At 40.7% G+C, this 15723-nt stretch overlaps 1 protein-coding gene across 1 annotated transcript in view; it reads right to left on the bottom strand.

Moving 5' to 3' along the window:
• LOC111237365 (carboxyl-terminal PDZ ligand of neuronal nitric oxide synthase protein-like) overlaps positions 1-15723 on the bottom strand; it is a 47286-nt gene that overhangs the window by 22520 nt on the left and 9043 nt on the right. The window contains exons 3-5 of the mRNA XM_022766440.1: positions 2233-2325; positions 2002-2060; positions 493-601 (exon numbers count right to left, since the gene is read on the bottom strand). Coding sequence (XP_022622161.1) covers positions 493-601; positions 2002-2060; positions 2233-2325 — 261 coding nt within the window. The remainder of the gene's footprint in view (positions 1-492; positions 602-2001; positions 2061-2232; positions 2326-15723) is intronic.

The following is a 15723-nucleotide window of genomic DNA, read 5'->3' as shown; positions in this document are numbered from 1 at the left end:
GTAAAACCGGCATCTCGTCTTCCTCTATGACAGCTGAATGTTGGTTTCCTTTTCAGTTACTTAAACTGATCTGTGGTTTGAAGTTTAAGGAATAGTCTGACATTTTGACCTGAGAGATTGATACCACGTCCTGTTTGCATGATAAATATGAAGCTACAGCCAGGAAATGGTTAGCTTAGCTTAGCAAACATTGGAAACAGCTAGCCTTGCTTCAAAAAGTTCAGACAGAAAGCAAAGTGAATTTTCACCTTTTGTCATTCCCATCTTTCCACTGACTTTATATCCAATTGCAGCTCTTCTATATTCAGCAAGTGTTCTGACTGAACATAGAGAGACTCCAGGAAGTCACTGCTGTCGGCCAAAAAACAGTAATAGCACCTAACCCTCAGTAAAAAACAAAACTTTTGCACTTTGGTTGTTGTACAGATTAAACAATCCGGATACACCATGTTAATCAGAGTCAGTAGGTGTATGCATGGACTTTTGCTGTACCTTCTTCTTTGATTTAAAGACGTTACATCTGAAGGAGTTACTGGAGCCATCTCTTGCGATGTAGCTGAAGATCTTCAAGTCCTGGGAGTCATGAGACACGTAGAAAATCCTGGAAACAACCAATTTAAATACTGAATACAAGTTACACAAACCTGAAAATGTTCAAGATTTTACATGATCCACCACTTTCTCCACCGTTAATATCCTCATAAAAATCAGGGAGAAAGAACTGACCTAATGCAGATATAAATCAAATGTAAGGGGAATATTTATTGTATAATGCTTTATACAAATACATGCTTCTACACTACTCTATACTCCTTGTGTCTTATACTGTAAAAATATGCTGTCCTGACTGGTTCTGTCCCCGCTGACAACCGAGCAGCGCCACATTCTGCAGTAGAGGCAGAGCAAAGGGTCAGAGCCACATCTCCATCTGCAGATCCACTGCTATAAAACATCTCCAGTACGAACCAGCCAAACTAATTATTACCATCTACTACTGAAAGTCACATGGTAGAGAGAGTACTATATATCCCCACTGCAGAAACCCCCCCCCACACACACACAGAAACACAAGGATAATTTAAATTAACACATGCAGTTGTGTGATGAGGTGTGGCTTGAGATCCTCCCACAGACGTATACATAATTTACAAACACACACACACACACACACACACACACAAATGTCTAAGTGCACACACTTAGATGTTTAATGTTAAGACACTTTAAAGTGGCTGCCAACGGCTTTCCAACTCTGAGATTTCCATTTTCATGAAGAGGCTGCCTTATTAGCCATAAAAAAACTGACATTCATGGAGTAAAAAAAATACATTATTTCACAGCTCTCTGTAGCACAAATCACACTTTAATATCTACTCAGCACCTGACTGCTACTATTATCTTCACACTTTACAGTTTAATTGCTGTGAGTTGTTAAGCAGTGACTGACAGCCTCACAGGCACGAGGATGATGAGTTGTCAGGCTCCATTGCCACAGTGTAGATAGGTCTTTAGGGCGACATACTGAGATATTTGTCAAACGAACTGAAACTTCGTCGTTCACTCGGTCTCAACACACCAAATACAAATACTATCTGAGATCAGAAAGCCTCTCTGAAAAAAATGATGTACTAGTATACGAACATATGCTTTACCATCTACATGCACCAGCTATAGATTATTCATTACGCTGTTTTATGAATGTAACTGCATTTGGCGTGCATAGTACATTCAAGCACATTAGTCCTGTATGGTTAAGTACATGCGATGGGCTAGAAATATAAAGCAATCTCAGAGTTTGAGAACATAATTTCCACTATAACATCTTCTGTCCACTCACAGTAATTACTTTGGTAAGAGCTAACAACAACATGCTAAGTGCAAAGACCAGACTCGACTGAACATCAGACAGTTTAATCCCCTGGGTCCATAAAGGAAGCTGCAAAGATGGTGAGATGTTATATTGTCATACAGTATGAACACAGTAACTGAGGTGTGACTAACCTGTATATGGGATCATGCATTATTAGCATCTTGCTCTCATCCCATGTCCATTCTTTCCTCTGCGTATGAAACAGACAATCATTCTTAAGCAATGATAAAGTGTCTCATATCAAAAGAAGTTATATATTCATCATTATCAATATGCAAAAACTGGTCAATTTTAAAGCTGAAACATTGAATCCAGTGGAGAAAATTATCATTTCTCTTCTTTGTTCATCACTAGTGAGTTACCTTCTGCTTCTTCCTCAGCATCACCTTGACCCCGTCCACAGACACCACAATGCTGACCTTCTTCTTCTTGATGTTCTTGGCCTTGAATTCATACTGAGAAAGCAGATAAAAAAAACAGTACAGTAAAATATTAGTATTAGAGGTAGACAGATAAATTGGTCAGGCCAATATATTGGCTGATATCGGCTTATTTCAGCTGTACTGGTTGAGTTTTGGGCCAACAAATTACAGTACATAATTTGTCCACCAGAGAGCACTGACAAGTTCATTTTAACACTGTAAAATATCCTGTAAAATATCATTATGCACTATTATGCACCTTGGTCATAATTTGAAAAATATAATAATAATAAAAAATATATGTATAATGTATAATATGTGTTAATGTTAAATAACTATCGGCTAATAGTTATTTGGATTTTTTAAACTCTCAAATATTGATATTGGTAACAGTCTCACAAATCCAGTATAATCAAGCTATGATAACCATTACACATTAAAAGTATTTTATCTTTCAATATGAAATAAGTCAAAAGATAAAAATCAGGTTTCATTAAAACCATTTTCGTTGCAGCTGATGGCACGATGAGTCATAATCTCACAAGACCTGAAAAACCACTTCTTCACACCTTTTGATTCACATCATACTAGGGCGGCAACTAATAATTATTTTCATTATTGATTAATCTGAAAAAATTCTTTGTCGGTCACAAGCTCCCATTGCCCGAGATCAGTATTGCAAACATACACCTTTTACCATCATATAAGACAACGAAAAGCAAGAAATGTAACACTGGAGAGGCTGGAACCAGCAAATTTCCTCGAAAAATTGTGAAATTATAAATTCTTGCGGATTAATTTTCTGTTAATCAACCAATCAGTGAATTAACTGATTGTTTCACCTCTATGATTAAGAACGTTCTCAGACATACAGTCACACTACACACTCACTCACTCACTCACTCACTCACTCACTCACTCACTCACTCACTCACACACTCACACACTCACTCTTGTGCACTACTCCACCTCTTTGTTGCAGTGAGTGACCTGAGTATATGTACTGAGCACAGTTGGCATGCTGACAGAATTAAGGCCATAAATGGGAACAATCTGTCAGCATTAAAACATGATCTGCAGTGCACTTTAATATATCAGCATCTTTAATAGCCGGGCAGCTCACAATAACAACTCTGACAAAGTCTGCTGTAGCCAAGCCAACTAAATAAAAAAAAAAAAAAAACTTTTCTATAGCTCTCTGATGAGAGGAAGGACACTAGGAAAATTGGATGAAAAAGACAGTATTGAAAGTAATTGGTCAAGATTCCCAGTTCTGTATCAAGTATCATGTTATAAACTGAAAGTGACAGGAAATTATCATGTAGCCTGCAGCTGAACCACGTCTCTGCTTCTCAGGGACACAGAATAGACACTACACCAGCTAAATTAATCAACAACATTTCAGTAAAAAGCCCAGGATATGGGTTTGCCTCCATTCTGTTTGGTGGTTCACAACAGCTGTGTCTGCACTGAGTGACTAACACGTTTCCACCCCGTCAGCTGGCCAGGCTCTCTGCTGAGGAACTTAACAAGTCTGGCCCGTCGACTCAAGTCAGCATCACTTTCAAACATGAAGCAGCGTTCAGCTCTCGTTACTCAACGGCTATCAAGGCCTACAGTGTGACTGTCAGCTAATGGCCTCCTGACGGTAGATTCATATTTAGTGCAGAGATGTGAGAGTGGGATCAATCCTCTCATCTCACTCTTGGCAAGACAAGTGAAAAAGCATATTTCCCAAAATGGTTTACTACTCCAGGTTTTCTTCTTTTTTTTTTTTGCCTCTTGAGGCACAAGAAACAAGTTGTGGACATAACATTGACCTTATTATCACCTTTTATGTTGATACAGCTAACTTGTTAGCAGACAGTTGCTTATTTACAAATCAAGCAATTAAAGAGAAGCATTGTCGTTCATTTGGAGTCATTTTTCTGTCCACTTGGTAAATGTAAATCCAATACTCACTGTTTTTAAAGCTCTCTTGTTTTTAGTCTCTGCTAAATGCTCCACCATGTTCGTCGGCTAGCTAGTCGCTAACTGTCTCTGATGGTGCTGAGCAGAAAGTGAACAGTGAGTTTTTAGAGCTTTGTCTCTGGCAACAGCTGCCTGCTGCTGCTGAAAACTACACCATAAGAACAGTAAATCTCTCCACCTCCCTACACCTGCACCCAAAGCTCATTGGCCCATGTCCATGTTCCCCATTGAGGTAACCAGTAAAAGTTCTGACAAGTTTCTTTCCAAAATCTCCTGCAGAGAAAGTTTGCAGCATTTCCTTCTGGAGCTGGCAGTGTCCCAGAAAATAACAAATGTCTAGTCTGATGTTTACCACATTCTGCCAAAATGTTAATATGCAGCAAAAGTGAATGGTCTCCACTCAAGCCAGAACAATAAGTAAAGGGAGGAGAGGTGAGAATGACGTGTTAAAGGGCAAAATGAATGCCAGCATGGAGACAAGGCAAAGGATAAGAGGACTGAAAAGTTAGAAGAGAGAGAAGATGGGAGGAGAGGTGAGCAGATACGAGGAGACAGAAGGAGAGGAGGTGAGGAGCTGTTGTTATATAAGGACCTCCTGCAAACTGTGACCTTTTAATCCAGCTACACAATGCTGCCATGGAACAATTAGCTGAGCATTACGAACAAGTCACGGCCTACCAGAGATGATTAGCAGATAGTTTTTATTTGTCCTCTGTGTGAACCTAGGATATGTCCCCACTGTCTGCGAATGTGTGCAGACGGACTGTGTGTACAGACTGACAGTAAATAAATGTCATGACTTAAATGAAGCAATTTTTGTATACGTTTCCACATTTTCTTTCATGCACATTTTTCTGCTTGTGTCTATTTGAAATGCCCTGCTCTCCCTGCCCTGGATCCATGGTGATTAAAGTTTTGGTCTCTAATTATACAGAACGGAATCCCGAGAGAGCTGATTAAAAAGAGAATAGGTTTAGACAGGGAGAGGAGGAAGCACACCGCAGAGATGGAGAGAAACGCTAGCCAGGGTTTTAAGAGGAGGAATGGAGAAGTGTTCATGCTGCAAAGTGAAGTATTACGGAGTTGAGATGAAAGGAAAGTGTCCAAGTGTGAAACCAAAAACCAGGTGCTGAGGCTCATTTATTTCTATTGTAGTATGCTTTTGAACCTGGTGTAAAAATCTACTGTTATTGAGAATACAGTATTTTCTCTGGTGTGAATAATCAGATGAAACAACTCAGATGCCACTGAGCAGAATAATGATTTCTGGGCATCGACCTGCCAGACGTGGAGCTCTGAAAGTGATCAAAGGAAGTAAAAGGCGATAAGAAGAGACAGCGAATTAACTGAATGCATTAATTAGCAATAAACAAATTAAAGTTTAAGTTTAGAAACAATGTAAAGCTTTATACATTCCCATCCTTTAACCTCAAATCAGTTGGTTAAAAAAGAAAAGATTTTTTATTTTCTTCCTTTACCTCCAATAAGTTCATATAATAAATCAAAACTTTATTCCTTTGATTTTAATTATTTACTTTATCTCTCAGCGGTGCAGTTGCCAACCAAATTTCTACCCAATTTTGCAAAAATGTTTTTCCCAAAAAAATAGGAGCTCACCATATTTGTGGGGTCCATCAGGGACCTACAAGTCCCCACAAGTACTGTGACACTGTGTGACTGGCTAGCTTACTACTGGTAGCTAAACATAATGAGCACCAGCTTTTTTAGTTAGCTAACATTTACCACAAAACTACATGAGTAAGTGGATGTATGTTTAACATAACTGCTGAAGCATCAATGTATACAGACTCTTTTAACAACAGCCAAAGCATTTTAGCTGGCAAGCTAATGCTAACAAATTTAGCTATACAGCCAGAGAGAACATCTGTTTACAAAAACTCACATGCTGCACCAATTAAATGCAAGAGTGGGTGAGAAGAAACAAACACACTGTCCATACAGTATATGACCAACAAACCAACTACCAGGCAACTACCTTTACTGGCACATCAGTGTCAAAACACTTACACACAGCTCTTTTATAATTCACAGTTCATGCCAGCATTCTGTTGAGGCAAAATGGGATTTTGCAACTTCATCCAAAGTATGAAATTTTTATATTTTCTCTGCTTAAGTGCAAAGTGTTTTGAAATATTCAGGCTTTTAATGCACTTGCATTGTTATGGGTTTTCTGGTATCAACAGTGGAACAAACAATTAAAAGCTCATGACATAAGTTTCCCCTAAGCCTCAGTATGTCAGGTTAGAAAACTTTCAGCAAAGTATGAAAATATTCCCGTTGCGGAGCTTAGTTTACTTTACTCCGCTGTTACAGACTCTAAAACTCTCTGAATTATGTTTGAGAAATTTAGGAAGACAGACTTTAGGAATAATGCATGAGTTGTAATGAAAAGTGTATGACTAATATGTGGATTGAACAGACATGCAAAAGGACACAGGATTTAAGTTCTAAGATGCTCTCTCCGAAGATTTGTCTTAAAACCTTAAAACTACGTCTCTAATGCCGACGGTGAGCGATGCAGTGCTACAGCAATGTTCAAGCTCCAGGCAAACAGACTGCTAGCATTTATTTCAAATCTCTCTCAGTTTGGATGTGTGCATTTCAGCCATCAGACTCATCAGTCTTCCCAGACAGCGTAACAAATTTCAGTCAGCGTCCCTTTCTGCAATCTATAATGAAAGCGTCAGGCAGAATAGTGATGGCTGTTGCTATGTGCACAAAATGAGGAGAGGGAAAGCTGGATCTCAGTAGGATATTTGATCCCAGTGTTATCAACTTAAAACAGCAACAAATATATTACAAGATCAAAACTGGAGGAGAAAAGAGGTCATTCACTTTTTTATTTGTAATCTCTGAGCAAGCCAAGACAATAGAATTTACTGTGACAGTTTCAGAGCAGCTTCTTTTTGTGGCATGAATAACAAACTATGAGCAAAGCCAACTATGATCACTATTTAATAACTGAAAGTCATCAAGAGCTGAGGGTGACAGCTGCTAAATCAGCTGCTTTCAGCTCCTTTGTCTATTTACCGCTACATATAATTATTAGTCAAATTGTACAAAATGAGACACACTGAAAATGGCTTAATCTTCCCTCACTGGATGAGCAATATTAACTGAACTTTACATCATCACAGTCCTGAAGTAAAGCTTCATTCAGTATCAAGGAAACCCATTACTCATTATGTTTCATTACTCCACTATTGGCAATCTAATAGCTTCAAGCCACATTCACACACACACTCATACAGGACTTTTTCTCTACACGTACACTGCTTTTCTAACACACACACACACACACACACACACCAATGTTACATTGGGGTCAATTTGGGGTCCAGTATGTTGTCCAAGGACACTTCAGTGTGCGGACAGGAGGAGTCAGGAATTGAACCGTCGATCTTCCAAATAGCCTTGGGTCTGTCCAAATGCGTACATCCGCTGACCAGCAGCGCTAATGCTCACTGAGTTTTATTCAATCCATACAGAGACCGAAATGTAAAACCGACAAGATGTGGTTTGTAAGCTTTTAGAGGGTTTTCTCTTTGGACAAAGCCAAGCTAGCTGTTAACCCTAGCCGTCAGCTCTGATGCTTTAAATGTGAAGTGCGGTGCTTTGTTACCATTGGGAGGCAGACATTTTGAATTCTAAACACCGACTTTCGAAGAAATCGATTTACTCCAGATCCAAAGTTAGAAACTATTATTAACCACTTTCAGTGTATTCACACGGGTGTGATTATGAGTACGATTACAATACATTACAATTAGTCACGATCCACTCACACATAAAGCATAAAGTCTCAGAGGAAACTGTAGAGGACGTCCCAGAGGACATGAGGGACTCCTCTTTCCTAGAGTCAGTCAGTCATTACGTGGAAGTGCCTGTACTGCAGATATTGTAAAAAAAAAAAAAAAAAAATCAATCTCCTGCCTCCTGTCAACAGCCCCTTAATGAAAGGACACCGATTCCTATAGTCAATGTTCTTTGGTTCCAGCTTGAAAGTTTGACTTCAGAGAGATTTCAACAGCAAAGCTGGAAAGGGAGAATTTGTTTTCCCTTTGCTGTTAGTGGATATTTTTAGAGTCAATAAATGAGCATGGATTTAGGTTTTGCAAACCAAATCATGGAATAAGAAATCATGGGTAACCCCCCACGCCACTTCAACAAACCTGAAAAGCAGAGGAATGCAGGGGTGCATTGTGGGTCATTGATGCTCCCTGTAGTACCATTGAATCCATACAGGAGTCCACAATAGGCCCTATAGATTGCAACCTAGCAACCCCTTCATTACAATTCCCAGGATTTGGGGAGTCCCAAGGAATTTCACTGCTTTTTCCCTCAATTCAGGACACAAAGAGATGACTGTTGGGAGCAGAGCTGAGCTGAGAAACACAACAGCTGCCAAACAGCCTGGCATTTAATGTGAAAGAAGACTTCTTGGAAATCAGAGAAAGCAGGAAACAATTTGAAATGAAATTAGCAAATTTATTTATTTATTTATTATATTTTTTTTTGAGAAGGAAATCACATGTTTTGGCAATCAATCAGCTGCATCTAACAATGTCCTGTTAGTTTAACAAGGACATGGTGCTTCAATCACTGCCGCTCAACTAGTCTCTCTCCCCGTGAGTGGTATTTTCAGACAAGGCCTCTCAGCCTCGTGGCCAAACCAGGAGGACGGAGTGACTCCCGTGACTGTGGAAGGGCCCAAACCTCCAGAGTTAACTGGCACGTCTCATCATTAGTCAGCAGGAGTGTGTATGAGGAAGCAATTACTTCGACAGTCCCCACGGACGACGACCTTGGCCTAGATCAGAAACGGACGGGAGTTTGTGTTTGTGCACGCTGGCCGTGTTATTGTATGTGTGAAAAAGAGAGAAATAATATGATAAGGCAGTTAGATAGGCAAATGAAATAAAAAGAAAGTGTGTGTGCGTGCGTGTGTGCGTGCATGTGTGTGTGTGCGCGTGCTTGCTGGTGCCTGTGTGTGCCTCCGTGAGTGGCTTCCGCCTGAGTGCAGATATCATGGATTGGACCCAGGGGCTCCAGTCTTTTGGCAGCCTCCAGTGAGCAGCAGCAGTCTGGTCCTGCGGGAGGGAGAGTGCTAACAGGAAACATCCTGCTCAAAAGGGGGCTTCTCGATGACAGCAGGGTTACACTCACTGGAATTTACTGCAAGAGCATAGGATTACTGGGGCTTTATTTATGAGGGAAAGATTTTTCAAACAAGAGTTTGGAGTGGCTTTGATTTGTTTCTGTTCTGCTTTCATAGTAATTTCCTTGTCTTTTATTCCAACACGTTAATTCTTGATTTTAGTGATAAAATTCTTGTAGACAGATAAACAACCACAGCTGGCACTGACACTGCACCAGCTCCATCTGGGAGCTACAGCTGTTACTTTTCTAGATAAATGACTTTCATTACTTACACTGCAAGGGTGTTTATAGTGGCTGACGGACAGAATTGATCAATCGTGGCCTGCGTTAATACGGTTTGTCTGCACAGCAGGGAAAGAATGAAAGCTCCCAAACTCTGTGCAGTCATTACAACAAACCATGTGGCACACTCCATTGATCATCTCAATGTCCTTCCATCTCAAATTAAAGCAGCAAGGTCAGGAAGAATACCTGCCACAGCTGAAAACGGTGAGCGTGATGCGGGATGAGTCAACCCGTACCTCTGGAGAGGAGTCAGCTACACTTGAAGCAGGCCTGTCAGAGGAAGCAGCTAAGCCCCGGTGCGGGCCCAGGCAGGCACTCCTCAAGTGTCTGCGCCTTTGCAGTGAGAATGGACCCACGCCTGAGTGACTCGCTGACAGGCGCAATGAAAGGACAGCCAGTCCCAGAGCGCTGACGGCGGCTACTCAAGGTTAGTCACATGGGACATGGAGGAAATACAAAAAGGAACAACCTGAGCATGCCAAGACTCACTTTCAATGACACGGGCAGCAGGGGCAGCTGCAATCCAGGTTGTTATTTACATTATTTCATAACTTACAAAAACCCAAATCCAACGTGACACAGCAGTGAGTTGAACATGTTTTAAAAAAGAAGAATCAATCAGGCATGTCTTAACTTCTGGAGGGATTGGGGAAAGCAGAACTACACCCACACCTGCAGTCGGCAGACTGTCTGACACAGAAATCATCAGCATAATCCCCTTCCAAGTTCCTGCATTAAGAGACAGTGGCAGTGTCTCCTTTAAATTCAAAACTGAGTCACGAGTAACCCCACTGTCAGTGTTGGTGTGGTCGTGGCAAGAGGGGCTCACGTGAACACCTGTGGTACTGCAGTCAATTACGAGGATTTTGGACTGGTGGTTTCAGGACCTGACAGATTTGATAATCATGGATTGTGCAGCTAATTATCAGGCAGTAATTAGGACGCCCCCTAGATCCTAACATAGGTTAAAGTCTCTTTCCACTCAAAAACGCATTTTTCTTATTGTTTCTTTACTCGGATGTTTTAGCTCCCAGTATTAGCATATTCATAGATTATGTATTTTTCAGACTCAGGGAGATTACGTAAATAGCTAAATCTTATGATATTAATTTTTTTAACAAGTGTATATGTCAAAAAGAAACAAAGACACAAATGACTACAGCTGAGTCAGTTGACTGACAGAGGTACAATGATCTGACCACTGTTGTGATAATCAAGTAATCATTGTAGCTATTTTTTTGACAAATATGTTAAACATATGATGGCTCCAGCTTCTTATTAAATGTGAGGATTCGAGGCTTTTACTTTGTTAGTAAATTGAATATCTTTGTTTTTTCTTCTGTTTATTTCGTTTTGTTTTATTAATCAACAAAACAAATGAATCATTAGCTGCAGCCCTACGAACGACAGCAATTATTTCTTTCCACCCAACATGACCAATTTCCACTTTAACACCAGCCAAGTGATGGATAATCTCACCTGCCAGCTGTAGTCTGCATCAGTGATGCACGCTGCTGCTTTAGAGGGCTTGTAAATAGATGCATATTATTCATAAAGTGCTTCACTGGCTCAACAAGTGAGGCTGTCTGGGCATCACTCAGGATTAAGTCAGCCAACAGTATATATTACAATAAAGAAGTTCTTTTAGCCTCGGTAAGCACGTCTAGACTGGTGCATATTTTTCACACATCTGTCAAAACTGAGAGCAAACTGTGTGTCTAGATAAAGAGAGGCTGGTGGGCTGAGGCCAGAGAGCATCAAGAGGTCAACACAGGGACCACGGTGATATGAAGACGCTGATTGAGGTTCTGTCCAGTGCAGCAGTCTGGAAAAGCAGCAGTCACAGTAATAGGATTACTGGGACGAACGTTGTCAGTTCACCGGCCCTAAAATCCCCTTACCACCAAGTGCGGGGGGGGGGGGACACCCACCAATCACCAATCTACATCCATAAATTGTAGGCTTATGTTACTATATGGTCAACATGATGACCTTAAGTTAGGGCAGCAGCAGATTCTGCACTTTGAACCGAAATGAGTTTAAGGGGACGTCCAAAGATCATAACACTTTCCAAATCTGTTAGAATTGCTACAGGAAAATAAACTACAAACATACAGTAGATGATTAACCATTTAAAAAAAAAAAAAAGAGATTGATGATAACCTAGAATCTGTTAGGACTGGCTTGAGCATGTAATTAACTTGTAAATATTGGCACACATTTCTGTTGCCACACTGTAAGCTCTACAAGTCTGCCATCAGGCAAATAGAAAACACAAATGTGAATGGACAGGACACTGGGGAGCCTACAGCTGGTGTGATGGAGGGACACGATGAAAGGAAACGGGGGGAGGGAGAAACAACAAAACACAAAAGCAACAATAATTAGGTGATGAACCATTTAATAAAACGATGTCAGGTTTGAAGCCAAATGTTTAACCGCATGTTAAAGCTGTTTTAGGGGGGTAAAGGTGGGGTGTGAATCAGGGGCGCCATCTGTGCTTTACATGAAAACATGCCCCAAAAAGCCCCTTGGAAGAGGCTTTAAGAGTGTGTGAGAGCTTTCATGAAGCTCAATCACGAGTGGCTTAAACCCAATGTCTGAGGGGACTGAGACAGGTCGTCATGTAGCCCACGACACCAACAACAACAAGGTTGGGCAAAGTGTACCACCACATGCCGCTGAATGATGTCACACTTCTCTCCTCCCTGACACTGACACAACAAGGAGAAGTGCTCAGATCACAGAACAATCCACAAAACATCTGCATCTGCAGTGTATCAAGTGGCTTAGATCTGGCCTACATTCATTTAATGAAATTAATCAACAAGCTTATTTAGTGTCTTCGTTTGTGGTCCTCAGTGAGACTCTGTGAGTACACCACCAGAGCCAATTAGATGCAATCAAATGGCTCAGGAACACTTAATGTCTTTTGTGCAGAATTAAAAAAGTTGATGTTCTGGAGATAAGCAGTGCTCAGTATGCAGTGTGACCAAGATAACCAAGATGATCACGGTACTATTTCTGTGATAATGTCCAGAAACAAGACTAATAAGAGTCTACATGCATGCGAGCAGCTCTGTGAGGCAAAGTGGGCTAAATGCAAATAAGCAACACAAAGTAAAGCCGAGGCTGATGGGAATGTCATTAGTTTTGTCAGAGTCTGAATTTTATTACACAAATGACAGAATGAGGGAGCTGAAAATATATGGGATCGCCAGAGTTATTAGGATTTATCCTGTGGGGAATATGGGAGCTATGAATGTGTACTAAATTTCATGGCAATCAATAGAGACTTTTCAATCAAAACTCCAAATATAAACCTCATGGTCTCATATCCACTGTAAGTGTGAGGGAAGGTCAGTGCAGTAATACTTCTGGCTGGGATAATGGAGCCAGGATAATGTTGGGAAGTCACGCCACGCTCCTGTTCTTTGATGTACCCAAAGGTGAGGCAACAGGGAAACAGAGACAATGACAGAGAGAGATATGAGAAGAGATCTGAGGAGCTCGGGCTTTACCACAGCCCCCAAACACAAACTGACAGAAAGTGAGAAACCAGTAAAAGGCAGAGAGTACACTGAAATCCAATTGGGATCAAATTATTCAAAGGAAGCTCAAGAAAACATGAAAAAAGTACAAAGTTTGGGAAATTGAGATTCTGCTCTAAAAATATGCTAATGCCTCCAGTGCATACGATTAGACGGCTTATGGGCTGTCTCCTCCCTCATTATCCATTCAGCGTCTCTGCCCTGATGGGTTGATGCTAGTGAAGATAACAATGAATGCAGCAAAACAGTTTCTCAAACTTTCACTGCAGAGAAGAGCGTTATATAAACAATACTAAAACTAAAATCACACGGCGTGAAAAAGCCCTGTTCTTTTTCTGTTTGATCAATAACTGAACATATGGCATTGATTTCATTTATCTGTTAAAAATCTACGCTGCCTGAGTGACAGACAGACGATAAACGGACAGAGTTTGACAGGCAGGGACATGGTCCTCTGTGAGACGGAGATGCTGTTAATCTGAGTGACAGTCACATTAGTCCTGTCAGCTGGGCAGCAGAGAATACGCTGTCTTGTTAGTGGCCGTGTGGATGGCAGTGTTGAAGCAGTTCACAGTCGCCAGGATGAGCAGCAGCAGTTTGCTCACATCATTTATCCAATTAGCGTATAACAGGGAGCAACCACTGTGCCCCGACTGACTAAAACACAAAGCGCTATCCCGCCAGCATCCGTGAACCACACATCAGTCACACTCAGCGGATAACATGAGGGTTTTCTTGACAACAGAAAGACTATAGATGTAGAATGTATAGTGGAAATCTACCCAGTGTAAAGGAGTGTTCATATATTCACTATATGAACTGTCTCCTACAGAAGCGACATATACAAAGCATCATGAAAACGTATCTAAATATAGTAAATAACGGGACTCTACGTATACATAAAGAATATATTACTAAATATGACAGCATGTTATCTGTTCTCTCATACAGTATTTCCATGCCATGTTATAATGGCCAGTTTCAGTTCAAACAAAGGTGTAATTTATGGTATTTATTCAATAGTCAATGTTTACATGTTCTGTTGGGCTGCAACTAATGATTATTCTCATTATCGATTCATCTGTAAACTGTTTTTTGCTTAAATCGACTAAAAAACTGAAAAAAACATTTATTCAACGAGAAGTCCAAAACCACCAGAAGTACAGATTACAATTATATTTAACAAAGAAAACGAGGTCAATCTTGTCTTTTGAGAGGCTGAAATCTGAAAATATTTGTCATCTATTTCCATACTTGAAAATGCTACTGAAATGATTAATCAAGATTTGATCACTGATAATTTTCCCTGTTTTCAGTCTTTGTGCTGAGCCAATCTACCCGGCTGCTGGCTGTAGCTCCATGGACTCAGAGACCTTCACATATGTAATTTGATTCCCATTCCAACTAAAGTTAACACACGCCCCAACCCAGATCAGGACGGCGGTCAGCTGTCTAATGTTGACCAATTCAGATAGGCCGCTGCCAGTCTTTGTCGCTGTGTGGGTCTGAAGGCAGCATTAGTTTTCATATGACATGCTTTTGCTGTCTCCGTATTTGGAAAACATGAAGCGTATTAAATTATTCCAGTGGGAAGATGCAGGAGCTACAGAAATGTGGTGCAGGTAATGGAGGTGTTGACACCAGGACATCAATAGCAATTTCACATCAACTTCAGTTTTTAAGCTTTTTTTAACCCCAAATGCTTCCTGCATGTTTAAACCAACACAGAGGAAGAACACAGCGTAAATGTAGCTTCCGATCAAAGAGACATCAAGGTAGTGAAACGAAAAGAGAATCAGAGTGAGGGGAGGTTCAACGATAGGAGCAGGAGAACGAGACCTTGAGGCTTTCTACGTAGCACGCTGGAACAAGATGAGATGAACGCATACACGCAGACACATATACACACACAAACACACACAACTCCAAATCACATTTAGAAGTAGGGCAGCCTATCTGCCAGCTCGAAAGCCTGCAGCACTTTCCTCAATCATTATCCAACAAACGATACCGTAATACAATAGGCCCATTTTATCTGCCTACTCATGCTAAGAAAGAATGCTCCCAGGCAGAGCAGCACAACTTACAAACCTGACACATGTTTATTTTAAGTCATGCGGAGAATGAGTTTCTGATGAAAATGTAGGATTTAGAAATAAAAACACCTGAACCTTGTGTTTAAGCTCTGGATATATAGATAATGCTATATACACTATGTGCTTCCCTGTGTGCTACCAGTAGATGAAAAGTCAGGCGATCACCAAAGTCAGTCGGATTCCTCTGCTGGGGACCATGAATGTCTATAGAAAATGCCATGGTAATCCAATTCATAGCTGTCGAGATATTTCAGTCTGGACTGAAGTGGTGGACTGACCAACTGACGAACACTGCCACTCCTAGAGCTAGAATAGAATAGGATAGAATAGAATAGAATAGAATAGAA

The sequence above is a fragment of the Seriola dumerili genome, unplaced genomic scaffold (genome assembly GCF_002260705.1).
Source record: "Seriola dumerili isolate Sdu_G_001 unplaced genomic scaffold, Sdu_1.0 BDQW01000853.1, whole genome shotgun sequence".
Lineage (NCBI taxonomy): Eukaryota > Metazoa > Chordata > Actinopteri > Carangiformes > Carangidae > Seriola > Seriola dumerili.
The sequence above is the reverse complement of the archived record's forward strand: the minus strand, read 5'-3'. Positions and strand labels throughout refer to the sequence as shown.